The sequence below is a fragment of the Cydia pomonella genome, chromosome 3 (assembly GCF_033807575.1).
Source record: "Cydia pomonella isolate Wapato2018A chromosome 3, ilCydPomo1, whole genome shotgun sequence".
NCBI classification, from domain to species: Eukaryota; Metazoa; Arthropoda; class Insecta; order Lepidoptera; family Tortricidae; genus Cydia; species Cydia pomonella.
The window spans coordinates 29979954-30007640 of NC_084705.1; the positions used below are offsets into that span (position 1 = coordinate 29979954).

The 27687-nt window shown below is 37.5% G+C and overlaps 1 protein-coding gene across 1 annotated transcript in view; it reads right to left on the reverse strand.

Moving 5' to 3' along the window:
• The window catches only part of LOC133516523 (paired box pox-neuro protein), a 40924-nt gene extending 25777 nt beyond the window's left edge, over window positions 1–15147 (reverse strand). Inside the window, exon 1 of the mRNA XM_061849511.1 lies at window positions 14851–15147. Within this exon, the coding sequence (XP_061705495.1) occupies window positions 14851–14863 (13 nt within the window). The 5' untranslated portion in view covers window positions 14864–15147. The remainder of the gene's footprint in view (window positions 1–14850) is intronic.
• Between the last annotated feature and the right edge of the window lie 12540 nt (window positions 15148–27687).

Consider the following 27687-nt stretch of genomic DNA (forward strand, 5'->3'; position numbering starts at 1 on the left):
ACAACAGGCGGTCTTACCGCTAAAGGTCTTCTAGATAATCTTTGAGTACTTAAAAGTCTACTCTTTTGATCTGATGGTCTACGCTTGTTGATTATACAATTCACGTCTTAAAATAACGATTCGGACATCTTACATATATTAAGGTATAGTCGTTCGATTTGAAGCTGGCCCGAAGCGGCTAATCTTTTGTCTATTGTTAACTCAAACCGCGCGTGCCACTACCTGCAAAAAAAGGGTAGTATAATTCTAATTGGCACCTGAGCGCGGGCTAGTCCAACGCTCAAAAAACCAGTGTAGGTGTGCTCTCCGATAAGGCGCCTTTGTTACGCATATCGAGGACACATTTTAGACTGGTTCGGTAGCGTTCGACTCGCCGGCACTCAATAACCGTATAGGGACCATACAAGAAATCGCAAATTATTTTTCCATTTGTTCATTTTGAATCTTTTTTCAATTACCATAGGAATTGTAATTAAATGACCGCTTAAAGTGACCGGGCCCTTTTTTGCAGGTAGTGGCACGCGCCGTTTTAGTTAACAATAGACAAAAGATAAGCCGTTGGGGGCCAGCTACAAATCTAACGACTATAATTTTGGCACTTTGTCCGTATCGATATTTTTAGACGTGACTGTATCATTATTTGTATGTTTAGTGAGTTTCTTTTAATTTAAAAACCAGATATTCAACATATATTTTTACAATATAAGTAACAAATAGACTACCTAGCTTGCATATTATAGGAGCTTCGTCTGCCAACAAACCACTCTGTGGTTTGGCAGAAGTATATTGTAAATATTTATAAGGCATGAAATGTGAATGTGAATAAACGTTTTTTTTTTTTTTAACATAACACGATTTCTGCTACTAACATTATTGGGTTGATATCGAAAACACTAAATGTGCGCTGGCCTTATCTTTATACACCGGTAGCTAATTTCGCGCGCGCGTATCGAACGATTCGAGACGCTCGTATACGCATCCCACACAGTACCCCTCGTACCTCTATCCCTCATATATGAGACCAAGAGACCCGTTTCACGAAAACTTACAACTTGTAATACTAGTAGATTCGATCCAAGGTAACTGCACAGACAAGAGGGGGCCGATTTTTGAATTTCGAACGTTCGATTTCGTCTCTCGACAATCTGTAGAAAACGGCGAATTGATATTTTTGAAATACCCAAGGCAGTAATTTTTCCACGCAGACGTTACCTGTAAAATATCAAGAGTGCAATCAAAATTGAAATAATGTCACGTAGGAAGCATTGAGTTGCTCTCTAGCCATACCGTAATCCCGTAAGGGATTCGTATAGGCAGTGGCGGGGCAAGACCAAAATTGTATGTGGGCAAGGTACTTAAGCGAGGCCCTCTGGTGGCGCAAGGAATAACGAACATTTTTACGTTATGTCCGAGATATAAGTACTTACTTATTTGAGGGGCGAGGCCGTGGCGGTGGCCCACGTCGCCCACGCCTAATGCCGCCTATGCGTATAGAAGATGTAAGCAAGTACTGCTCGCCGTTTAGAGTTGGTCAAAGGCGCTTAGTCTATCAAACATTGCATATCGTCGTACTCGAGAATGTGGGACGGGTACCGCGCCTTGCCGGGTGGCCTAGAGTGAGGACGTTAGCCGCGTAAGCTAAAGATGCCAGTTTGATTCCGCCCTCAGCCACTTTTTGGGAGGCGTTGGTCACTTTTCTTTTATGATTTTATGACCCGCCCGGCTTCGCACGTATAGAACCTTAACAAATTCTACACCTAAACATTGCTCAAGAATCACTCTATTGATAAGTGATCTCATGAAAATCTGTTCAGTAGTTTCAGAGTTTATCATGAACATACATACAAACAGACAAACGGCGAAGGAGTTTATTTTAAAAGGTGCAGTGATTGATATCTATTTAAGCTTAAAATTTACAATTTGTATTGAAACGAGTTCTCAAAATTTGATTTAGGGTAATTCAGTTGATAGGTAACGCTACTTACGCTTAATACAGGGTAAACTTTACAAATTACGTACGAAATTTACTTAATACTTTTTTTCTATTTCCGGTTAAGATTCTAGAGGAAATTTCAAGTAGCAATGTGCATTTTGCAGAATATTCTCAAAATATCCGCAATTTCTGGGTTTACTTTGAAAGTTCCGTTCAGATTAGGTATTATTTCTCAATGTTCGTAACTGTTGACGACTGTTTCGTTTAACATTTTACGTCACTCATTGGGTCTATTTATGGTCTATTTCATAGGTTATACATAGAAAATAACTGTAAGACGGTTGGGCAATAAACGTATAGAAAAAAATCCCGAGAACATTTCATAGTCACTAAGCAATTTTTGAAATTTCTCTTTGGCACATTGCTAATTTCAAGTCGAACGCAACCTTTCGTTCCAATGTAAGCAGAATCCCTAGTGTAAATTTATTCGATAGCGTGACGTGACGTACGCGTTTGCGTTAAGTCTCATTTTGTATGGGATATAGAAACTGCGCCAAGCGGGACGTTTTGGAAACTCAAAATCCCATGCAAAATGAGACTTAACGCAAACGCGTACGTCACGTTTCGCTATCGAGTAAATTTTCACCAGGGGTATAGGTAAAGTATGATCGTGTGATTCACGACGACGCGCGCCTGAACTCGTAATGTCATGTGATTAAAGGTTAGAATTGACAAATTTGCGCGTCATCGTGAGTGACACGAACATCTTACGGCTTTAATAATAATCATCTGTCTAATCTAATAAACCGTTCATAATCTTTTGTCCCTATCCATTTTACATTTCTGTTAGTGAGAAAGAGACAAAGTTTAACAAAACTTTGTGAGGTGTTGCTGAGCTTAATGAGTAGTTACATTGTACTAATATTGATTAATAAAGGAAAAATGGGCAGTACAATTTAGTCGGGTGATTTGGTTGATACAACTAGCCCGTAAAATCAGTCAAATGAACAACCAAATTTATGAAACGTAAAGTACCCAACGTACATTGTTGCAAGATCCTATTCCCCATAAGCATTACATATAATATATAAGTGTAAAAAAATTGACTGGTAAATTCTAAAGACTGGTTATAATGTTTCCATACAATGTTGCATCTCCATAACTTCATATAGAATTCCTAAATGGCACCACTTTGTCTTAGTTCTGCAGTCACAGCTCGAGCGCCGTACAGAGGAATTCATAGATTCATACTGAGGAAGCGGGAGTAGTGTTGGTAGGAACTCAAGTCTAAATTGAAGAACACGACTTTTTTTACGAGACTCGGAGCTTAAAAAACTTCTGAGTCTTTTAAGTCCCGAGTCGAGTCCTTTATTGAGTCTTTTTTAAGCGCAACTCAAAAGGACTCGAGTCTCCGAATAAAGACTCAGTCAACAATTTTGTAGGTTTTACCAAAACAACAGTAAAGGAAATAGGCGTTTTTGTATGATTTATGTTATACGTACATAAAGACGATGCATTTCGAAGTTATTTGTAATAAAATTACAAGTTCTCCGAGAAGTACTCAAGTCTCTACAAAAGACTTGTGTTTCTAATAAGTTGAAAAGAACTCAAGTATTGTCTTAATTATAAGAGTCTGAAAAACTGAGTCGAGTCTTAAAGCAGAGGACTCAAAGGACTCGAGTCTTAACCAATACTAAGCGGGAGGGATTTTCTATGCATTTTTTATGTATTAAACTTGTTGTTATAATCTAATACTTAATTGTATGATTATTATAATATACCTAATGTTGTAAAAAAAGACCTTGCTTGAGATCTACTTGCGGAATACATTATTGTAATTTTAATTTTTTGTAAGGGGGTTAATAATAAGGTTTCTCTATATTTGTATTGTAGGTATGTATATATATGTATATGTAAAACTGTCACGTACACTATCTACACAACATTGAAATAGATACCTCTATATAGATAACTAAATAATAAATAAATGGAACAGGTCTCTAACGTGTCCCCATAGAGCAGCAGCGACTTATGGAGACTTAAGACTTGACAGTCTTTACATTATCCTCGTCTTTGACACCATACAAAATATATAGGTAATTTTATGATATAAGTTTCGAGAAGCCTTTAAAAGCGGAATTGCACGCATCTTAAGCTCGCTTACAGCTAATATGCCCCCTGGTTTACAATCGTCGGGCCGTAAATGTTTTTTTGCCGGCCGCATATCGGTCGTATATTGCGTATTTTACAGCTTGTGACTGATTTTACTGCGATGGGAGATGATGGAGCGTTCGAACGCTATTTCTGGTTTCGAACACTTTTTCAACTGAATAGAACTTAAACGCATATACTTTTAAACATTTGTAGGCTTTTACTAAAATTTAAACTAATAATTTACTAGTTTACATGAGCTGTAGAACTCGCGAATACCCACGGCTCCGCCATTTTGAAAAAAAAAAAACATAAAACTAATCGACAAAAAAAATCTATATAATTATCGAGGCTGCTCACTAAAATTCGCGAGACTGGGTTAAGAAATGCGACCCGTAGAGAACATCCGGACATATAGGTACCTACACTTACTCCGTTGAGCTACCCAAAATGAGACTTGGCCTCCGACACAAGACAGCGCCACTTTTCTCGGTCCTGTGCGACCTCTCGCCAATTGTCGACTCGAAGCTCGCGCAGATCCGCCTCCTCCATGTCGCTCCAGCGATACCTAGGGCGTCCGATAGGACGTCCTCCTGCTGGGCGACCCATGTACGCTCTTTTTACGTTCCGATCTTCGTCCATTCTCTCAAGGTGGCCCAACCAACGGACATACCTACTAAAGAATTTTTGTCCAAGCTGAAACAACGACCTTCGCTTTTGCTCGTTTAAAAAAAAAAGGATTTTATTGACCACGGGAGCGCAGGGTGGGTAGGCTTCTGTATACCGCATAGAAAGTTTATAATAACTCCATGTTTTTTAAAATAAGTATTTTATGATTTATTTAAAAATAATAGGCGCGAAATGGGACGCGCTTAAGTGCGATTTTGCACCTGCTTTTAAACTGTAGTATTATTAAAATTTAATGTAAGTAAAACGACTATAATGAAAAAGGTGTATAATAAAATAAATTAATAATAAATCTTCCGTAACACACAGACATATTAAAAATCTTTTAATCGAAAAATTGTAGTTAGATAATAAGACGTTATTTCGTACGCCAAAAGGCACATCATAGCTGTTACTTAGAATACTGAATTACCACCTATTTATGTACCTGTGATGAACGAATAAAGCATTGAATTGAATTGAATTGAATTGAAAACGAGGCTGCAGTCTGCGCCGATCCGTCAACGCAAGCTCCTAACGACACTCTTCGATACGGAGTGAAACATATTTTGCGACTTAAAATACGTGAGTGACCCGTTTTAACATATTTAATAAATAATAAATCATTTATTTTAGACCAAGTTGATCCATAGTATGTTAGTTACTGTGTATCCTAAAATAAATTTAGGAATCGGTCGAAAACCGTGAGCTGGGCTGGTGACCTTTTCATTGAATGATTATTACTATTCGTTCTGTTACCCCGGAGAGTTGGATTCGGCTTTATTTTTAAAAGTTATAAAGATAGACGAAAATTAATAATGTCAAAAGATGCAGGAGCTTGCGAGGCATCGTATGGTGCCAAATTTTCGAAATACGGTCCGTTACTTTTTTTTGAACTGATGATGGCTGAACCTGATACTACCTATTAATAGTACTTTTTATTTTTGATGTTCATTTTCAATGCACAAATGTCTCTGTTTGACCCAATGGTTGACTGGTAGAGAATGCCTTTTGGCATTAAGTTCGCCATTTGTACATTTTTCTTTATGTGTGCAATGAGGTTTAAATAAATAAATAAATGTCCTCAGATAGTCGCGAGAAGCGCGAAATCTTTTTTGTATCGATAGCAGTTTAACAGCCAACTGTATGATCCAGTAAAAACTCTTTTCAAGGTACTTATTTAGACACATTCACTCAATTGACTACCTTTTTCCAATATCTACTAATAATATTATAAATGTTAAAGTAACTCTGTCTGTCTGTTACTTCTTTCCATGTAAACCGCTCAACAGATTGAATAAGAAGATTTATGTTTAAGTTTATGGAAGATTGATAGATGTTATTAATCATCATCATCATACCAGGCAGACGAAATCGCGGGTAGAAGCTAGTTAGTATTAAAGAGAATTAGAAATAGAGGTGGATTGTCAAAGTAAACTTTGTAGCCACAGTCAATTTACTGCCCTCTTTCGAGTACTTTCGACACATGATTAAAACTTTTAGAACGCCATTTGACTTTGATACTTATTCTTTCACTGATATGTGTTAATTTTGTGAAATATCAACAAGTGGCGCCATCTAATAGAGCACAGGTCAAAGGTATGGCACCATCGCTCGAAAAGATGCCGCCATATCTTTGGCCTCCTCTGCTCTAGCTAGTAAATAGCGCCACTGTTTTGTACAGAAAATTACAGACAAGGCAAGGCGTCTCCGGTTGTTAAATCCTCCAAGATATTCCTAGATATCAGTTACGGTGCAACCTCTTTGTTGATTGCGTTGAAACAGAGGGCCTACCGCGAACACTGAACTTCCTAAAATGCGGGCATCTTTCTCTTTTACTCCAATTAAGCCGTAATTAGAGTGACCGAGAAAGATGCTTGCAATCTGCGAACTTTGGTTTTCGCTGTAGGTCCTTCAAATTTTCAAATCGAACCTTTGTCCTGTCACTCGTTATGAAATTTAAAAAATATTTCAGCCAGTCAAATTCCAATGTCAAAGAAATAAGCACACAATATTTTATATCGATACATATCAAAGCTTAAATTAATTACAAATAAGTTTTGTAATTAATATTTATGATTTTATTGGTCGTAAATAATGGATCGATGCCGATGCGATGAATACGCGGAGGCCGTGAAAAAAATAAAGTTTTACACTGTGGGCACGCTTAGACCTGATATTCTGGAGAATTTCGATGGTAAGTAAAATTAAAATACTATAATAATAGACGACCGGTCTGGCCTAGTGGGTAGTGACCCTGCCTATGAAGCCGATGGTCCTGGGTTCGAGTCCCGGAATGAGCATTGTTTGTGTGATGAACAGTGATCGGAACTATAGGAGTAAAACTTTAACAAAACTAAAAATATTCATCTCCATAGGGATAGGAATAGTATAGTACTTACAGCCATAAAAATATTTACATTCATAGATATTCGAATATTTTTAAGGTTATAAGCACTCTTTTTACGTCCGCTTGATAAGTTTTGTTAAAGTTTTACTCCCATAGTTCCGATCACTGGTGATGAACACTGATATTTGTCCATGAGTCATGGATGTATTTAAGTATTTGATTACATATACTGTATATCGTTGTCTGAGTACCCACAACACAAGCCTTCTTGAGTTTACCGTGGGACTTAATCAATTTGTGTAAGAATGTCACTATAATATTTATTTATTTATATTTATAATACTGTTACAAGCGGCTCAGGATGAATTCGCCCACAATCCTATTTCGTCACCTTTTCAAATCATCCAAAATGTCATGTCGTCAGCATACAATTCCTAAATCGCCGCTTTCCTAACTCATTCCCATGGTTATATCGTCAATCTCTTATCTTGTCCATATTCCTATAAGGTCCACAGTGCTAACTCGTCACCATGGGTATGTCTTCTATAGTAAAGTGATAAGATCGTGTCATTCACGACGACGTGTACCTCGACTCTTATTGTCATGTTATTAAATGTTAGATTAGACAAATCTGCACGTCATCGTGGAAGACATGAACTATAAGGCGATATAGGAATGGTGACAAGTTAGTACTATGGCCGATATAGGAATGAGGACGTGTTATCACCGTGGACTATAAAGATATGTGGACGAGTTATGAAGGTGACCACATAGGAATATCGAAAAATCAGGACAGTGGACCATATAACAATGAGGACAGCTTAAAAAAGTGACGAATTAGAACTGTGGATGGTCGCCCACGAGCCTTGGTGAGGGTGGAGAATAGGGGAGCGAAATTTTGAAGACACATACGCAACAACGCAACGCGACCTTCACATCGATATTATCAAAGATAACGAGCACTTCCAACACTCACGGGTCATGTCCTATACATGTGCCTACCGTAAATTTTCTCCACATTGCCTAGTCGCCTTTCTCCCAAAACTAGGAATTAGATAGATCTAGACAGCTCTGCTGTATGGCTGATAATGTAAATAGCCATATAGGCAAAGTTTAGCTTGCTGAACGGTACCTTTTACAACCAATGTATGCCTCTTTGCAGCGTCTGCCCCACTATAGGCCTCCGGCGATGTCAACTTGCCCCTGGCTAGTTCCCTGGCTGGCTACGCCCTTGAAAGAAATCATACATAACTCAGGAATAAATACCGTTACTGAGTAGGCAGAGTCACTACCGACTAGGCCAGGGGACCGTCAAAATAAAGAAAAGATTTACGCCTCCGCAATTGACTTGGCTAGTAATAACTATGACTTCCTTTCCAGCCAGTGATTTCGTAGTCCACTGGAACCGTCAGACGCCAAGCTACGAGGACTTCAAGTTCTCAAAGCCGAAGGCGCGCTCCGTGCATGTAGGCGAGAGGGACCCTCTGACGCACGATGATCGCAGAATCGAGCACATGTGGTGCGGCTACATGACGCCCGTTAGGAAGTGATCAGGTCAGAATGGCACGTTTTTCTGGACTATTATTTCGATTGCTAAAATTATAAATTTCTAGTCTGTGGAAGTTGAGTTTGGGGTAGAGTAAAGTGACACCACCACAATAAACGTTAAATTTGTTTCTTATAAAAAGATGATGTCTTCTTCTTATCCTCATGACTGAGGTGACGACTGTGGATACTTCACCAGTGCTCTACAAGCCGCTCTATCTTGGGCCCAGTGCATAATAGCCTAAATATGGCTTTAATTTACGACATTATTTTGTCCGCTCAACACGCCTTGCCTGCCTTGACAATGCTTTCATACGAATTTGACAAGCCAAACATCTGCCAAGTTGACGCAGTGTAAGCTTTTGAAATAGAGAAATAATTAGAGATTCCACGAATAGTGTCGGCTGAAGCGCCGAATAGTCGGTACATCATGTGTAGATTTTGAAACGTTATGAAAACTGGTCGCCTACCAAGGACAATGTTTGCTAAGATTTCAGTTTTCTTGTTGTTTAGTACCTATAGTGTACGTAGTTAGAGTCAAGCGCATCTAGCCTGTAGCCTATAATGAAAATCAAATCATTTGTAAACAAAATATTATGGTTTGCGGTACACTTTTATCGTAATTTTTGTTTCATATGTATGTGTAATAGGTATTCGGTATTTTGCCGAATAGAACGCATTATTCGGCCGAATACCGAATGTTCGGCAAAGTGGCCGAATACAAAATAGATGCCGAACATTCGTGGAATCTCTAGAAAGAAGTAAGCTTCTTATTAAGTAAGCTCTTTCTCTATGCTTTGGTCTGACTCTGTTTCATAAAACTGTTATAGATTTCGTTTCCAAATTGTCTATATGACATCATAACACAATTCTACTTTTTATCGGAATCAGTTTTCTTTTCAATCAAATTGTAATAAAGACTATTAAAGATTTATGACTGGAAATTGTAACCCAGTTGTAAACGGCGGCTAAAGAATGATATCTTTTACAGCACGGCCATTTTTGATTACTTTTATGTATAGGAAAAGTTTTATAATATTTTTGTTCAATCTCCTGAGACCCCCGGTACAAATTATTTGACATATTCCACAATCTATTATAGGAAATGCCGCCAGCATCCTTGGTACAATGCCTCGAGGGCCTATTTTAGATATAAGCTAGTTATAGTAATCATCTGTATATATCCATTATGTATATTGTTACTGTAAATATATACATTCTATTTATAAACTTTATTTTATTAACAAAAGCTTCCAAATTCAACAACACAATTGTCTGGGTCTCAGGAGTGTGTATATAAGAGTAAGTTAATCATAACTATGAATCTACTTAATTGGCGCGTGTACTTTCAGACATAGAGGAGAATTTCACGGGCTGTCTCATATAAATAAATTTTATTTCGTGTCTGAAATCCAACGATATATATTCTAGCCATGTTATTGAGCATTTTTCGCAAATTTTCAAAATTTGGAGTGATATAGTTTCTGTCTATCCTGATGAGAACCTACTAGAACAAGTTCTTGCTTATAATCTGATGAGTGAATATCTATAATGCGTGTCTATAATTGACTATGCGTAAGTAATAATCGTAAAAGGCGTCAAAGATTTAATCGTAGCCCGTCAAAATCACTTTGGTGATTTCATAACAGTCAAGTGCCAAACATCCTGCAGAACACGTTCTCTAGTTGTCCCTAGCTTGATTCTTATCAGATGTATCTTTAGCGCCTAGCGTGATAAATATGATTATTTATATCGCTCCTATTTATGTATTCAAGAGCTATGAAAACTGATATTTTGTGTGGAAATCTCCGGATGATGGAGCTCATAAAAAAATTGAAAACATTTTAATTTAATAACGGTTTTTTTTATACCATGTTGGCGGCAAACAAGCATACGGCCCGCATGATGATAAGTAGTCACCGTAGCCTATGGACGCCTGCAACACCAGAGGTATTACATGCGCGTTGCCGACCCTTTAAAAACCTGTACCTGTACACTCCTTTTTTGAAGAACCCCATACTGAAGCCCCTCGGAAGTCCTATTTGAATAGGACCTACTTTTTTTGGAAGCTGGTTAAAACTAAAGCCTGTATTACCGAGGTTATAGGGACAAATCCATGGATACAAACAGTTAAAATCATAAGTACTTAATATAACCTTTCGGTTTTGGCTTGGCTTTACTATAACCTACAGGTACTTAATATAACCTTTCGGTTTTGGCTTGGCTTTACTATAATCTACTAAAATGATAGAGGCGACAGGTCTTTGCTTAACTATGGAATACATGGAGCATACTCGTACAATAATCGGATCTGTAAGTGAACTTGATTGAAATAGGGGTTGTCATGATCACACATTGTTGGTTGACGAAGCAACGGCTCAAGTCGAGCGTTCGGGAACACATCGGGTGTATCGGTATCGGAAATCATGCATAATGCCTTCACAGTCGGCGCGCCGCGCTTGACGTGTTTCAACTTTTGCTTTCACTACACTACTTTTAGGGATGTTCTAGAGTTAGAACGGTTAGTTAACGTAGTATATACCTTTGTCGACACAGTTCGTTTAATATTTGTAAACCTTATTAGGTAGGAGTTAAGATGTTACCATGGTCCGTTAAGTGTGTTGCTTTAAGTATGGTCAGATGTGGTTCTTTTAAACTTGTTTGAGATTTGGATCTTCTTTAGAATAGAAACTTGAACCCGAAGGGATGAATCAAATTGTGTTGTTTTACATTCGACTCATCGTTTAAGTACACAAAGTATTTCAATAGCTACAATTTTCATTCCCTTCACAATTCATGAGAAAATCTTCGAGTTCTTTTAAGCCTAGCCCCAGAAATACTGAAATTTTGCTATGATATGACTTAAAATGCATATTAATGTGTAAATATTCCCTGGATTTTGTTTTATATGATTATATGTACTAGCATACGCCTTTGATTTTACGTAGATAAAAAATTCCCACCAACATTTCTTAATGTCTCTAATCTTATCCTGTATTATTTTGCATTATTATTAATTTAATTTACAGATATACTTGATGTTCAACATTCATTTTCACGTCAGCAGCTAGAACAAGGGTAATTTGCTGCTTAAAAACAGTGAGCAAAATCGCATTTTGCTCACCGAGTGAGACAAAATAACATTCAAGTGACCTTTGGATTCGAATGTCATTTCAACGTGCGGGGCCTAATACAAGTTCGAAATATTTGGATTCTACTGTCTTTATCCCTTTCACGTCATTAGCAAAAAGAAAGAGACAAAAAAGTGCATACGTAATTCAACGGTATATTGACGGTTTATAATAGACCCCCGAAATAAGTCAGACTGCATCGTTCCAAAACACCCTACGAGTCTTCATTCGTAATAATTAATTAATGAAATAAAAGTTAAAAATGTAATAAAAACACCATATTTTACGTATTTTATTATACAATCAAAACAATGAACTTATACAAATTTACGCAATTGTTACGCAGTAAATAATTCTACTTAACTACTTTTAACGATCTCTACTATAGTTGACAAATAGTAGTATCCGCAATTCGGACCGGATCTTAGTGTTTTTTTTTTTACAAAAAAAAAAGTGATCGATTGAACTGTCAATTGATGTTCGTTTATTCATTATTTTCGTATTATTTTATTGAAATTTCTTTCGTTTTGTTTTATTACGGTAATTAAAGTTAATTGTTAGAATACCTTCAGAAAACATGAGTGAAATAGTGATCCGTCCGTCTGGATTACATTTTTTCAGGTTGTATTTTTTGATGGCTGACTGACGTGAAAAATTTTGTGTACTACACGAGATCAAAGTTATTTACATCTCGTGCGCTTTTAAGTCCCTTACTACGCTCAAGATTCTAAATTAGATTCACTCGCTACGCTCGTGAATCTATTATAGAATCTTTCGCTTGCACGGGACTCAAAACAAGCACTCGAAGAAATATCAAACTTTGCTCTCTTGTTGTACAAATAACTATTGTCTTTGCACTATTGTCAAACCCTAAATTGCCCCCGCGCTCCGGGTAATGGTTATTCGGTCGTATTACTTTATCTGAACTTTCCACTTGTCATCTTTCCAAGTGGACGTATTTTATCCACAATCGTTTTTCTAATTTAGACCTCAACACTTTATAAGTAAGGTCTCTCATCAAATTCACATGAAATAAGCACTTTTCAAGTCAACTAAACGCCGTATTTTCTGATTTTAAAACAACATTAAAGCTGGATAAAATATTTTATTAGGAAATAATTAGATGGCATCTTAATACCTGGTGATGGAATCCAGCACAGAATGTTACTATTTGATGTAGTCACTGATTGTTGAGACACACACGAAGCTTCCGGAGATGCTGACACCTAATGCCCTTTAGTTTTAGAAAGACCTTATGTCTTTTAAGAAAGTGTTACCGTTATGGTTTTTTAAAATGTGGTGAGAGCAACCGACTTTATGTTTTCACTTTAAATCTTATAGATAATTAATCAGTTCAAACTTTTAAACAACTTCTGTGTAACACGGTCGGTGGCATAATAAGTCAGTTAGTAAAAAATCAGTCTCACTAAACTTGTGTTGTACAAGTGTTCGTCCAAAAAGAAGTAAATGCATTTGTCGTCAAACTGTTGCTCGAACAAAAAAAAAATATTCGAACAATCGTTCGTCGCGACTTCGTTTTGTCGTGCAAAATTTTATCGCAGTGCCGGTTTTTCGACAAATGTTCATCGAAAAGGCATTCTGTCAAGAAACAGTTTCCCGCGATTTCGATTTTTCGAATAAACGTTCTGTCGACCAACAGCTTATCACAATCCATCGCACAATGTTCATCACAAGTTTGTAATTCGAAGTTCAATTCAAAGACATACTCGCCTTACATATAGATATTTCGGTTTTGTTGGATATCCCAGCCCAGATATCATCTTGAATTTTTAATAGAAACAACTATATTACTATAGGCTATTGGGATATCTGCATAAGTCCTCGGTAATTAGACGCTTATAGGTAATAAAATAATTGAAAAATGCGAAAACCTTGAACTGTCAGTAGCAAAATGCCTATTAAAAAACCGTGTCGCCGGCCAAAGCCAAGTATGTATAATGTATTAGTAAGCGCGGGTGGCCGTTCGATACGGATCCGATATTATCTCGATATGAGATTTCTCGATCCCCTTAATTACTCTTAATGGGACCCGAGAACGGCGCGAAGCTTCTTTGAAACGCTTATGATTTCAATGCGTGAGGTAAACTTACTTAAACTTCACGATCACTTATCTAAGGAATTATAAGCTCAAAATTCTACCTAGTGCTGTGTAGTTAAAGTGTATAATTGAATGTTAAAAATACGGAGATGAGAGCTTCTGAGAATTAACTGAAAAAAGCGACAAACATATCTAAACGGCCAAATTATGTCGCTACCGCCGCACGCTGACACAAATGTTGATACGTGACCATCTTCTCAATGCTTGTGCGAGGAAAGCGAGTCGATTTCTCGAACTTGAGATCAATGACAACTATTAGTAGGTAATCAGAGAGCGTTTTTATACTGGCTAGACTGAGCGATTAACATATTCACGCTTGAAACATGATTAAAATGACACCTTTATATCCGTCGCTTACCGCCTCATCTCAATCGATCCAGTATAAGTGTAACTTCCAATAAGCATTGTAGCTATATACATTAAGGTCATAAATGTACTGGTTCGTGAACAGGCCCGGTAACCAGGAATTTAGTTCCAGTTTAAGCCGCCCGTACTATAAAAGTTTGTGTAGCCGGCTCGATCAGACGGCATTTAGGCGGCTCGGCTTCTCTACTTGTTTAATGTCAATCGTTTAGCTTAATTAAGATCTGAGTTGTGGAGGTCGGTAATCGGATACTACGAGATTGTGATACGGTTCTTTTTAGATCTAGTTTTGTTGTATTGTGGTGGGAATCTGATGCAGTGGTCTATGGTCATACTAAGTTAGCGAACGTTTTATACTTCATCGATATCATTGTGATACCGATTATGTATGTTATTATTTTTATTATAATTAAATGTTACAATTATAAGTTAAAGTTAACAAAGCTACAGTTAGTTTGTCTGTGGTGTAGTTAACATACTTAAAATGTTGAGGAATTTTACTTCTGAAAATGTAAGAACAATGCACTTCGGTAGGTATCTTCGATACTCGCTAGAAATGGAAGTATGAAACTCAGAAAAATGTTTTACGTACCTGTGTGAGGCATCTTGAAACCCAAGCCTGAAACAGAAAAACAAAGTGAAAATACTGTATATTACAGTTATAGAACAATCGTAAGTGATCATTATCTTAACAATCTCCCGCCTAAATTCCAAAGTCAGAAACAACGACATCTTTATCGCACATTTCTTTTTTCGTTCACGCTACACAAAGGCAACAACTCAACTGTGACATTTTGCCATGAAAGCGCTCTGTGATTAAACCTCCCTATTACCCGGCGATAACACGCTTAAATCATAATTTATTCAAATTAAAAATACTTATCAAAATATGATGCGGTACTAAATCAAGAATTAAGTGAGTCGGTGCGTGCCTGGGTGGAAAATCGATGGTATCGGGCGTACGATCACCGTGAAAATCCAAAAAATATGAATACAAAAAGTGCGGCTACACGCGAATATCAGTTTAAAATGCGTGCGAGGCGGGAGCAGCTAGGAAATTGTTTTTCGTGGTGCCTGCGCTTGACCGGCAGCCAGTAATTATTGGCGCGCAATGCTTTCTTAAGATATTCCGTTGTAGTCTAGTACTACAACTATATATGGTCCACCAGCACAGGTTTGTCTGTGTTTTCTCTTATTTTTATAAATGTACTTTTCTGCCCTCCGGGCGGAAAGCGTCAGCTTTGCTCCCGCTGCGCTAAACAGAGTTGCCGCTTTCCGCCTCCGTCGAGCAGAAAAATAGTATGCGCACCACGGGAGGAAACGTAGGACATTCCATCCCGCGTGTTTGCAAAAAAAATTTACACACTTTACGAAATTTCCTACTTTTCCTCCCTTGGGACACAAATAACTGTTGCCTTGGTGGGACTAAGACATCCAGATGAGGGTCAGCATCTGAATGAAAGATATTTGAGCTTTTGGACAATAGTAGGGTGATTTTACGGTTCTCAATTTCTGTTAGTGTCTGATGGACCATGCATGATGATGATGATCTTAATGTCAAGTGGAAGGCGATACGCAACAACTCAACAAGTCAATTGTTTAAAGGGGCTCACTGATTACCAGTTCGCCGGACGATATCGGCCTGTCAGTTATACGCGATTGTCAGGCTATAAATATACATTTAACGGGCCCTTCCCCCCCAAATATCGGCAGACTATTTTATACAGAGATAGAGTCTGACTGTACTATGCAGAACTCTATAATCATAAATAAAACTAACTTCGAACCACATTCATTCAATAGCAATCTGTTACAGTTGATAGGCACTAGGTTAATTACGTAAGCTACTTATGAGTATACACAATATGACTGCCGATATTACAGCTTTTTTTCTTACGTACATTTCGTATTTTAATTACCAAAACAAAATGTAACATTAGCGTATCATTACGAAAGCCGGCCTCTTATTAATAATGCGTAAAAATAAAAACAATAATAAAAGATCATAATGTCCCCGAAACGGTTGTGGCCGCGCTTGGCCACCATCTGATAGAAGCTGTTTTGCATAACGCCATAACTAGTGTGGGGAAAAATGTAAAGAAGCATTTTTTTTTTGTTTTGAATCATTTTACTTTTAGTGTCACATAAAACTGGGTTTTCGTTATTTGACATAGAAGTCTGTTTTTTGCGGTAAGTACTCACTCCCTCTGGAGTAAGTTGCGAAAGGTTAAATAACGAGCCGTAAGAAACATAAATATTTGTTTGTGAGAGCAATGTTGGATTTTGCTGGGAGCGCGCGTGTTAAATCCCGAGTAAGCGAAAGATTGAAGATTCTATAATTGAATTCTATTTTGGAATCTTGAGCATGCAAAAAACTTACTATATGTCGTGTTCGTGAGTTATGGATGTTTTTCTACGTATTTAAGTAAATAAATAGTTTACCTATGTACATATGTATATTATATAGTCATTTAGTACCCGCAACACAAATTATTTGTTTATAGTAGAAAAGATTACAACATATACAGATGAAGATAGTTTATTATTCAATAGTTTTAAATTCATTGTAATATGCCTAATATTACGATGCGCTTATTAATGTCAAATAAAGCTACACTGGCTCTAACCCAACACCTCTGCCTCGAGAAGATTTAAATCCCCCCTCAATTGGAGGAGGGTATCCCAATATGGACCGCCAAGAAACTCGGCGGGACACATCTTTTCAAAACATTATATATTATAATTAAGATGCATTAAATAAGAAAAAATACAATTAAATCTACTATAGAATTTATGCGGTTATTTAGAGTAAGTATTATTCTTTATAGAAATTCGATTAAAAAGATATATGTACATAAAATCATACAGATACGTAGCTCTTTCGGAAAACATATCGAATTCTAACAAAAGGAAAAGAATATCAAATTAATAAAAGAAATGAGTGCTAAAAAAGATTGCTATGAAATACATCAAATATTCATACTTATTTTACCAATAGAAAACGAAATAAAATCCTAATCCTAATTTAGGTCCGAGACGTCCAGGTTAATTTTGCTTCTCTTACTCTCGCAGCAAAATTTTAATTGTTAAAACTAAGAAACCACGCCAAATTTTATAAATTATGCATATCACCCGTAAAACTACCGAATGTGCATTGGAGTAACTTGGAAAGTGGGGTTATTTTGAAAATGGTATAAATCTTACTTACCTAGGCTATTGCAACGCATACCAAGGCACCTTGTTGCTTAATACTGAGGGCTTACCGCGAACCTCGTTCGAGGTGTTGCCTCCCTGTCACACTTACGTACGAATTTACATGTTAGAAAGAGAGGCAACACGTCGAACGTGGTTCTCTGGCCCTCTGTTGTCATAGTAGAAGTTTAGTAGATAATAAATTTGCCAAAGCTATTCCAAATATCCCAATGCACCTAACTATTGAAATTAAAATTAACCTTAATATATAAAAGTCAGGTTGTGTGCCCACGTTGGCTTAATCGGTGCCGCTAAATAGCGAATAATGAATGCATTAAAATAACCCTAAGTGGGGGCGAGCGGAACCAAAATATTATGGAGACTGTTTACCATAATGTGATACGACAAAATGCCGAACAACGGACGGGGGTGAGCTTGGTTACCCTAAATCAAAGAACTTAAGTGAGTTGCTAATGTTGTTTTTGGGGTACCATTCTGCATAAATTTTTGAAACTTTGTAAGTACCTACTGGACTTTATAATGGACTTTACACCAATAATGGGACGTAAACCATAAATCCTGTAAAATAAGTATTTAACTTGAGTTTTTAAATTAATTTTTAACAAGGAGCAACGTCTGCGAACGATGCTATTAAGCTTAGAATAAATTTAAAAGTAGAAATTACTGCCTTGGGTGAGACTTGAACTCACGGCCTCTGGATCGATACTCCAGTGCTCTGCCATCTGAGCCACCAAGACCTTATCCAGATCAGATGGCAGACCGCTGGAGTATCGATCCAGAGGCCGTGAGTTCAAGTCTCACCCAAGGCAGTATTTTTTCCACTTTAAAATTTATTTTGAGTTTTTAAATACTGGCAACATTTTACCATTAACAAGAGTCGTAAAGCTGGTCAAGTTTTACGTTTAATTCATTTCCGCTTGTTTTAAAACAAATTGCACCATGCTATCTATGTGTAAAGAAAAAAAAAACAAAGATCCAATTTGTTATTTATGTTAAAACCAATTGCAATATATTTCATTAGTCATTACATACGACGAAAACGTAAATTGATGCCCAAAGGGGTATAAATTTTACAGGTATCAGTGAAATATCAAGGATCCTCAAAATTTTCTTCAATAAAATATATATTTTTAAAATGTCCGAATGTTACTTAAGAGTTCTTTCTACCATTCGGTCATCTTAAAAAAACTGTAACAATGATATGACCAAAAACAGCCCAATGGCAGAAATAATTCGTGTATAAGCGATTTTTGGCATAGTTGTAGGTGGCTGGTGCCACAACATACTGAAAGTAGATATTACTGATGGATGGGGATGGCGCTTATTGTCAACAAGATTTACGAGTTATCAGTCGGGTCAAAATTCTTTTCCCTTTCCGGTCTGGTTTTTTGTACCCAAAAATATGTGACGCAGTGTAGCTTTTTGTATGAGATGAAATTACGTTTTCTCATGGTAAATGTAATCTACGGCTAAAAAGACATGCAATGGCACTCATCTTTTTAGTTTATTTGATAAAATACAGAAACTCAAGTGTGACAGAGTGGTCCAAAACAATTTCGACAGTGTCCCAGTTAACAATGTGGACAGTGGTAGCTAAACGTCGCAATGCACTGATCAGAGCCCCTAGTGTAAATATATTCGATAGCGTGACGTGACGTACGCGTTTGCGTTAAGTCTCATTTTGTATGGGATTTAGAAACAACGCGTCAAGCGGGACGATTTGGAAACTCAAAATCCCATAAAAAATTAGACTTAACGCAAACGCGTACGTCACGTTTCGCTATCGAATAAATGTACACTAGGGGTACTGGCCGCGTAGCCAACATGCAAATCGCTTACGCTCCGTAGCGATCGAAACGCAACTGTCACTGTCGCACTAATATGGAAGAGTGATAGAGAGACACAAAGCGATTCGTTGTCGAAGCGATAGCGATTGTCACCTTGGCTAGGCCCGCTGACCTATTATGCCTCTAGGTTTTTCAGAGAGCTGTCAACCTCACGGATTTTCATGATTGCGCCATTTTGTAAATTTTCCAAAATGAATCGACAAAAAAATCTACATAGTTATCAAACATGCTCACAAAAGTTCACGGGAATCGATTGAGAAATGCGACCTGCCGATAAATGTCATATAAGTACCTATTTTGAAAAAGCCAGAAATTAGTTTTTTGGTTTATAAGTATATCATAGTTTGCCTTAAAAAAGTATTTAAGTGTGTAAAAGCAGAAATCTTTGCAGCATTTTCAGAGCTAATTAAAGATCGGTGAAATCAAAGTCACTAGTGAAATTCTGTTATCAAAACTTTTTAATATTTTAAAACTATTAAAGGATTGACCTAAAAGGGTTTTCGCGGCATGGTGAGCCGCCCCCTTGCGTGTGATACACAATTTGTGCATGTTTTAAACCTTAATTGTGATAACATTTTTATGGTAAATGCCTTGTAAGCAAGCGTGGCTGGTTAGGCTTTGCTCTATCGACATGAATTCAATAGTAATATTTATACCTGTATTCTAAATTGCTAAATTAAATGGCGTCTTAATAATTTTGAAGATTTTTTGTAATGTAAATGTGGCAATTTTATTAGGTATCTGTCTATTCTACGGGTGGCTTCGAGCAACACAGGGAAGGGACAAGGCATTCATACTATTTCCCTTCTGTCAAAGCATTGGCACAACTGTGCCTATGGCGGTGCATGTTGTAACTCGTCTGTACACAAAAAGAGATCGAGGTGTGCAAGATTTGTCTTTGACGTGTGTCATTTTCTATGTATTTGTGTCGTCATTACAGATTGGATTTTGTATGTAGTGAGTGAGAAGTGCGACTGTGTGCACGTTTCCCCCCGCAAAAAATGGCAGAATGATTTGTTCGGTAAGATATCGCTTAGGCTCCTCCCTTTCGACGTGTCGGAAGCCGGTGTTGCTCGAAGACGGGTAGCGTAAAATACTAATAAATATTTATATATTTATAAATACTTGTATACATAGAACACACACACTCATAACTGCATCTAAATTATACTTTCAATTTTTCCCCATAACTTAAGAACAAATATTTGTAATAAACACAAATAAATGCTCTTACCTGGATTCGAACCCGAGACCTCCTGCTGCAAGCAGATCAAATTTCTATAAAAATATGACGTTTATAAATGTCTCTATCACACGTTGTCGCTGACAGGTCGGCGGCACAGGGTTAGAAGGGATGGATGAAATTCATACGGTTTTTCTATCTTTAACAACTTTGAACAAAACTTTAAACTACCTATAGGTACAAAATAACGTCCAGTCAGAAAAATCCAATTAAACCTTACGGTAATTTTTACTCGATAAAAAACATTAATAATGATCTAATTAAATCGCAAAGCAAAGGTTGAGTGTCACTTATCTGTTGCACATCAATTGCATCCTTAGCTCACATGGTGCTTACGTTACTTTAGACTTAATTTTTATATAACTAGCGTTCAAAATGTCGTAAGTGCTATTGGTGTTAAGGGTGTAGTTCATATGAATCGCCCTGTGGGTTCTGGGAACGTAAGGGTCACCCGTCAGTGGCCCCACATGGGATATCTTAACCGACGACAGAGTTAAATTATACGCTCCTTTACACAAATAAATCTGATGGCGGAGGCGGCGACGGGGTTCTGTATGGTTAGAAACTTGGATAAATTTAATAAAGTACAACATAAAGAACGAAAAAGCTCAGTCAAAGTAGAAGAAACAGGCAGCAAAAATATCAGCTAACCTTTTATATATAAATTTGTAATGGCAGCTAGACCACTGTGTTCCAGAAAACAAGAAAATAGTATTACTTGGTGATCGATGCTCACAAGGCAAGAGCAAAAGTCACCGTTCCGGCTCATCCCTGGTCTAAAAAAATAAATTCCTAGCCGTACCTAAATATGGATAAAATATATGTATATTAAAATGTAAGTATCGAATTGCTTCTAAATAATACATTGGCATCTAAATAATTACACTAAATATTACCATAATTTTTTACTACAGAAATGAAGAACAAAAAACATTTTCACAATCCTTAAACGCCAATAAGGGGAAGTACATCATCGGAAAACCCTCGCGGTACCCCAACAAAACGTAACCGCGATCCCAGTGGCGATTGCTTTTAAAAAACAAACTAGCCGGCTGATTAGCATAAAGCGACGCCTCGGGACCCCCCACGGCTGCTCTCTCAATTAAGTTACTTGTCTTTTCGCGCCGTGTGCGTCCCGCTTTATCGGGTGTCGTGTGGGTAGCCCTTTATTTTCAAAGGGAATTTTATGCTATTTTTTAAAGCTTTTTGCGTAGCTGATTTGTTTGGTGATCAATGACTGCTCTGGGTTTGACAATTTTTGTATGTGTTTTTGCGATTTGCGTTAAATTTTACAGAAATACCAGTATTTATAATCCAGTGTTGGTCCTTTTGTTAAACTCTCGAGTGAGAGAATATGTCAAAGACATATGGCGAAATTTTCATAAAATAATTTTGGATTCTATTTCTCTGTGAAAAAAGGGATTTTCCCAAGCAACGTTATGTTAATATGTAAGATAATGTTATATTGCTAACACATAACAACAATACCAATGTTGTTATGAGTTAAAAAAATTATTAAAATCATCTTCGAGCACGCTTTAATAAGCGAACATTGCTTCATCTTAAGTATTCCATTGTCTATAGTCCAAAGTATAGTATAAAATATAATTAATTCTAACCGCTGAAACCCGGTGCGATCTGTCGCGCGATTGGCCCGGGAGGTGAAAATTGCGCAAACGCTACACGAGCAGAGGGTGGTCTCGCTGTGTGGCGATGCAAATGCGCGCTATCGCCGCCCGCGCAGGCCCGGGCTGCCGCGCACACCGAACATAGGGCCTTGTCGTTATCTGCCTCTTTATCGCTCTTGAACGTTCGAGCGATAGAGAAGCAAATAGACAAACGAACGAAGTGTTCGCGGTAGGCCTTTATAGCTGAACTTTGAACCACGTGATCGCCGTGATCGGATGGAAGGTGACGCTACATGGCAGAAGATGGTCTCGCTGTGTGGCGATGCAAATGCGCGTTATCGCAGACCAACGCCGCCGCCGTCGTATGTCATCGTAGTGCACCGAATAGTACGTAATGAAGCTAACACAGTAGCTGCATGATAGGATGACGGGCGAGCACAAGCGCTACTCGATCTCACCGGAGAGTACAGAGGGCCTACCGCGAACCACGTTCGACGTCTTGCCTCCCTATCACACTTACGCACGAATTTACAAGTGCGACTGAGAGGCAACACGTCGAACGTGGTTCGCGGTAGGCCCTCTGAAGCCGGCTCATTACCGCGTGATCGGATGACGTCCCTACACTGGGATATAATGCACACAATAATATATCTATATGCAATATCTAAAACGCGCGCCTACGTGGCCACCACGCGGCCGGGCGTCGCGCATACCCGATCAATATTCAAATGTTACTGAAAGCAAACCACCTAGACGACTGCATCAGATGACGGTTACCTCACAACCAAAATGACACAAAGAAAATTTTGTAGGAAACCTAGTAGTTAATCATCTCGCCAGAAGGTGATTTAGGTAGGTATTTCTAAACTTGATTCCTCCAACTGTAACTAACGGTAGGCAATTCTTATCAAGGCCGCCCTAGACGTTTACCATTCTGCCTGATGTGCCTTCATATCACATAACAACATGATCACTAAATATTTTTCGCATAGCCAACCACGCGCAGTTATAGCCAATATAATCTCATAAAGAAACGGAACGTTGAAGATTGTCGACAATAACAAAATTACGAGTGTTACGATTCGGTGTGCGCGGCGTCCGCGAGGCAGTGCCTTGTTAAATAGTTTAATGGTAATGAAGATATATACACCAGGACCTGATAAAGCGATGCGATTAATATCTCGTTAATACGGTCTACTATTTGCATACAGTCAGCGTTTATAATAAACGCGAAAATATCGCATTTTTCTGTGATTGTTGTTGTGGCTATTAAATGACCAAAATAATGAAACTGCTACCTGATACACATTGAAAATGTCTTCGTCCATGTTTAAACAATCGTTATCGTGGTTATCGAAAAAAAAAAACCCTTTACAAAAAACTTTTCTTTGAAAATGTGAGTTGATCGAGGGTGTCTTCAAACACAAAAAACAAAAGCGTTTTTCTTATACATTTTATAAGCTTCGGCACTTCCAAACTAATTTCTTGAGCATTACACGTATTATATAAAAAAACACTTTTCTCTTTAAGCTTAATGTGGGAAAGGACGTCTATGAGGTTAGACCATCTATACGAGTTCTTTCCTCGCTAACTTTTATGTTTATATACATAAGTACTTTTATATACACCGTGTTTTTTTTGATTTGCGTTAATTTCGAGGGTGCATTCCTGAGCTTAAATTAAGTAATTTTCTCAAAGACACCGATATTCTAATTAACTCCATTTCGGAGATAATCAATCATAAATTTTTATATTATAAGGCCCTTACGAGCGTGTACACTTGCCTTAGGGCCTGTTTACTTATTGATTAGTGTTTAGTGCGAGTACATACATTTGCTACTAAACGTACGTACTATCTCGGACGATCGATGTTAGAAATGACATTGATATATCACAGTTTTCAATTGTTTGGTTGAGTTAAATGTAATGCCCATGTTACAACAACGCTATATGCAACATTTAGTTACTTTTTATAAATATAAAAATTGTAAAAAAAAAACAAAATTTTTTTTTTTTTTAAATTAACTGTGCCATTTAGTTTCCTTAAACGTACTTATCGAAACCCCGGAGTTAACGCAATTCAATAAAAACACGGTGTATATATATATCCATCAGTACTTTCAGTATTTTTTTTATATACCTACCACGACGGTGGCAAACAAGCATACGGCCCGCCTGATGGTAAGCAGTCACCGCAGCCTATGGACGCCTGCAACACCAGAGGTGCTACATGCGCGTTGGCGACCCTTTAAAAACCTGTACACTCCTTTTTTGAAGAACCCCATACTGTATACCCTCGGGAAAACCTCGGCAGGGAGCTCATTCCACTGCCGGAGCGTCCGCGGACTTCACTTACAGAAGGTCGGTAAAGCAGAAGGAGCGAAGCTCTTCTGTTCTGACTGTGTCTGAGCGAAGTACAAAAAAAATATATACAACGGTCTTAACCCATTTGACTTTGTCTCCATATTGTAGTTAGAGTCAGATCAAGTTGACGGCAATTTTGACAGCCTAAGTGTTATTTTAAACTTCTATGAAATTATGATGTTTACTTAACACTTGCACAGGCTGGGCTATCAAAATCGTTGCAAACATAGCTTGTTCTGAATCACATTCCTCCAAAAAAATAAAGTCGTAATTGTCCCGCCTTGCCCCGTTTGATCTCGATTAGATCTCGATAGATTCCCAACTATCTGAAGAATCATCAGCGTTTATACGCTTACCTGTGCGATATCGGTGCAAAATATGTTTATGTTTAATTTGATTTGAATAAATTCTCCCTTGCCAGTTCCAGTTTGACGAGTCTTAATATTGTGAGTATCAAACGGCTGTCGCCTGTGGTGTCGTGTTTTTACTACTTAAGAGCAATTCCTAGCTGAGCAACTTTTCAAATCTCGAATTTTTGAAGCTATGTTTCTGTCGCGCTGCGGTGGGCGGGAGCGGGAGCTATCTAAGTGTGAGTGCGCACACACAGACACGAGACTCGAACGCTCGCTCATTGCGCGCCGTTGCGTCGACATGTCGACGTCGCTCGCGAGCCGGACGGAATTCATTCTGCGCTGCCCGAAGCAAGTTGTTTTTGGTCTCATATCACAGATCTCATATTTTGATCACATAATATTGTTTTTCATTTTTATATTATACCTACTGTATCTATTAATTACCATATAGGTAAAAACTGCAAAAAAGAATGATGTCCCTGCTTCGGTCGTCGTCGTACAGTCAAGTGCAAAAATATGTATCGAAAGAATCTTCTCATAAATATGGTACTACGCTTTTATTACACTGGTATAAGATGCTATGAGACATATTTTTGAGTAAGATGTGTACACCCATATTTTTACACTTGACTGTACCTATCCGTGACAGTAAGTTGGGTGTGATCATGGTGTGTTGTGAAATTTTGTAAGTAGGTATAAATATATGGTTAAACTACAATCTATTTAACTTGTAGTACGATGGGGCTAAACTTGGGTCGCCTTATTGAAGAACGTATCGCAATGACAATCTGAGTAAAGTATGTTGGGGTAATGCCGGACAATTTTGGGACCAATTGAGAGAACTCGTGAAAAAACGTTTTTTCAAGATCTCAGCACATGACAGATTCTTGAAGTACGGTGCAAATCGTTAAATAATAACCGTAGATTCGGCCTGAATTTTGGTAATCTTCAATATAGAACGGTTTCAGTTTTGTACCTGTGTAAAGATGAGACATACTTTTTTTAGGGTAACGAGTGTTTTGCCATCAAGGGAGAACATCGGATAGTGAAAAAAAGTTGCTTCTAATGGAAAGAGAATAAGATATCACAAAGAAATAGGTCCGGTTTCTACCCTTCTCGAATGTATATAAATTGCAGCCACCAATAATTACAAACTTAAAAGTTGTCATCGAAAGTTTTTATTTCGTATTTTTGAATCTTATCTTAACCCTGATACAAAAATTGGTAAATTTTGTGGCTCTCAAACTTTGATACCTATGTCAGAAGGAAATTGTGGCTCTCAAACTTTGATACCTAATATAAGGCAATTTGATATGTAAACAATGTGCTAAGAAACCTCTTATTGTAAGGTTTATCCGAAGTAATAAAATAAGAAAAACGACTAAAATAATAGATAGGTTTCGAAGTTTTGACAATTTAAGATCTCGTGAACTGTACAGGTTTAATGAAAGTGTAAATGTATTGTTTATTGAAAGGAATGTACTGGAAGATATTACGTGCTTAAGTAGGGGGGACAAAAATCGAAATAAAAAAATAATCGTTCCCAGTCATTTTTAATGAAGGTCGCCAAAAAAATAAGAATCAAACTTAGAAATCAAAAAGACTAAGTAGTTCTTTAAAAAGGTCAAGGTCACGGAGAGCCCATCTTGAAGTATGGAAAATAAGTAAAATTGCGATTTTGTTGGTATAATTTTGAAATTATATATATAGTTCAATCTTTTTTTTTATGAAATGTAAGGATCGTATGTAAAGAGTAAAGTAAATATATAGGAAAAGGGAGCCCTCTTGAAGCATTTTAAGGAAACTTAATTTCGAAGCCCTATCTCTATTTTGTATCCGAAACTAGCTATGTATGTATGCGTGCACATCTACATATGCATCTGTATGTGTAGGTACTTTATTGCAAAAAATTGCTCATTTGCTATTTTACTCGATTTTGTTATAAAATTCAACATGTATCATCATCCCTATACAATATAAATACTCTTTATTGCACACCTCAATAAAAGAAAACAATACAAAAGAAAACAGAAACATAAGCGCAGGTTAACAACATGCGGTCTTATCGCTAAAAAACGATCTCTTCCAGGCTACCTTTGAGTTGCGGAAATTAAAAAAATGACATTGTCCGTAAGTAGGTGTACATACACATACAATATACATACATACAAAATAGACTCCCAAAATATCTTCCTTTTGATTTACCGTCGCGTTGGTAGTGGTACTGGATAAAAATAATGGTACGAAAGTGTGATCAAGAAAACAATAAATGTGATAATTAAGTAGGTCAGTAGGTAAATTGAAGAAAATTTAAAGTTTGACAATCACTGCTGTTTTTTAAATAGGTAAAGATCGGGTTGTTTCTCTCGGATCTTTACCTGGAAGGGTCAAGATCGGATATCGGTCTGCAGCAGTCCTAGGTCTGTTTTGATCGGATAGTTATATAAAAAATATCGAAAAAGAAATTATACATTAAAACAAACACAGTTTCGTCACAATACGCAAAATAAATTACAGGGCGAAGATCGGATAGAAGAAAAAATTGCGAAAATATCTTGCTCCCTGTGATTGCGCATAGCACAAGCCCGACGCCCTGAGCGACGCGGGGACACTGGCAGTCGAGGCGCAATGAAATGGCATCTTACACAATGTTGCCAACATTAAAAAAATAAAGCCAAATTAGGGAGACATGAATGTCCTACGTTCTTCACCCGCATCCGGTATTTACCCAACATACCTACCTTAATCGTTAAACCGCCGCATTTCAAAATGGCCCTTATT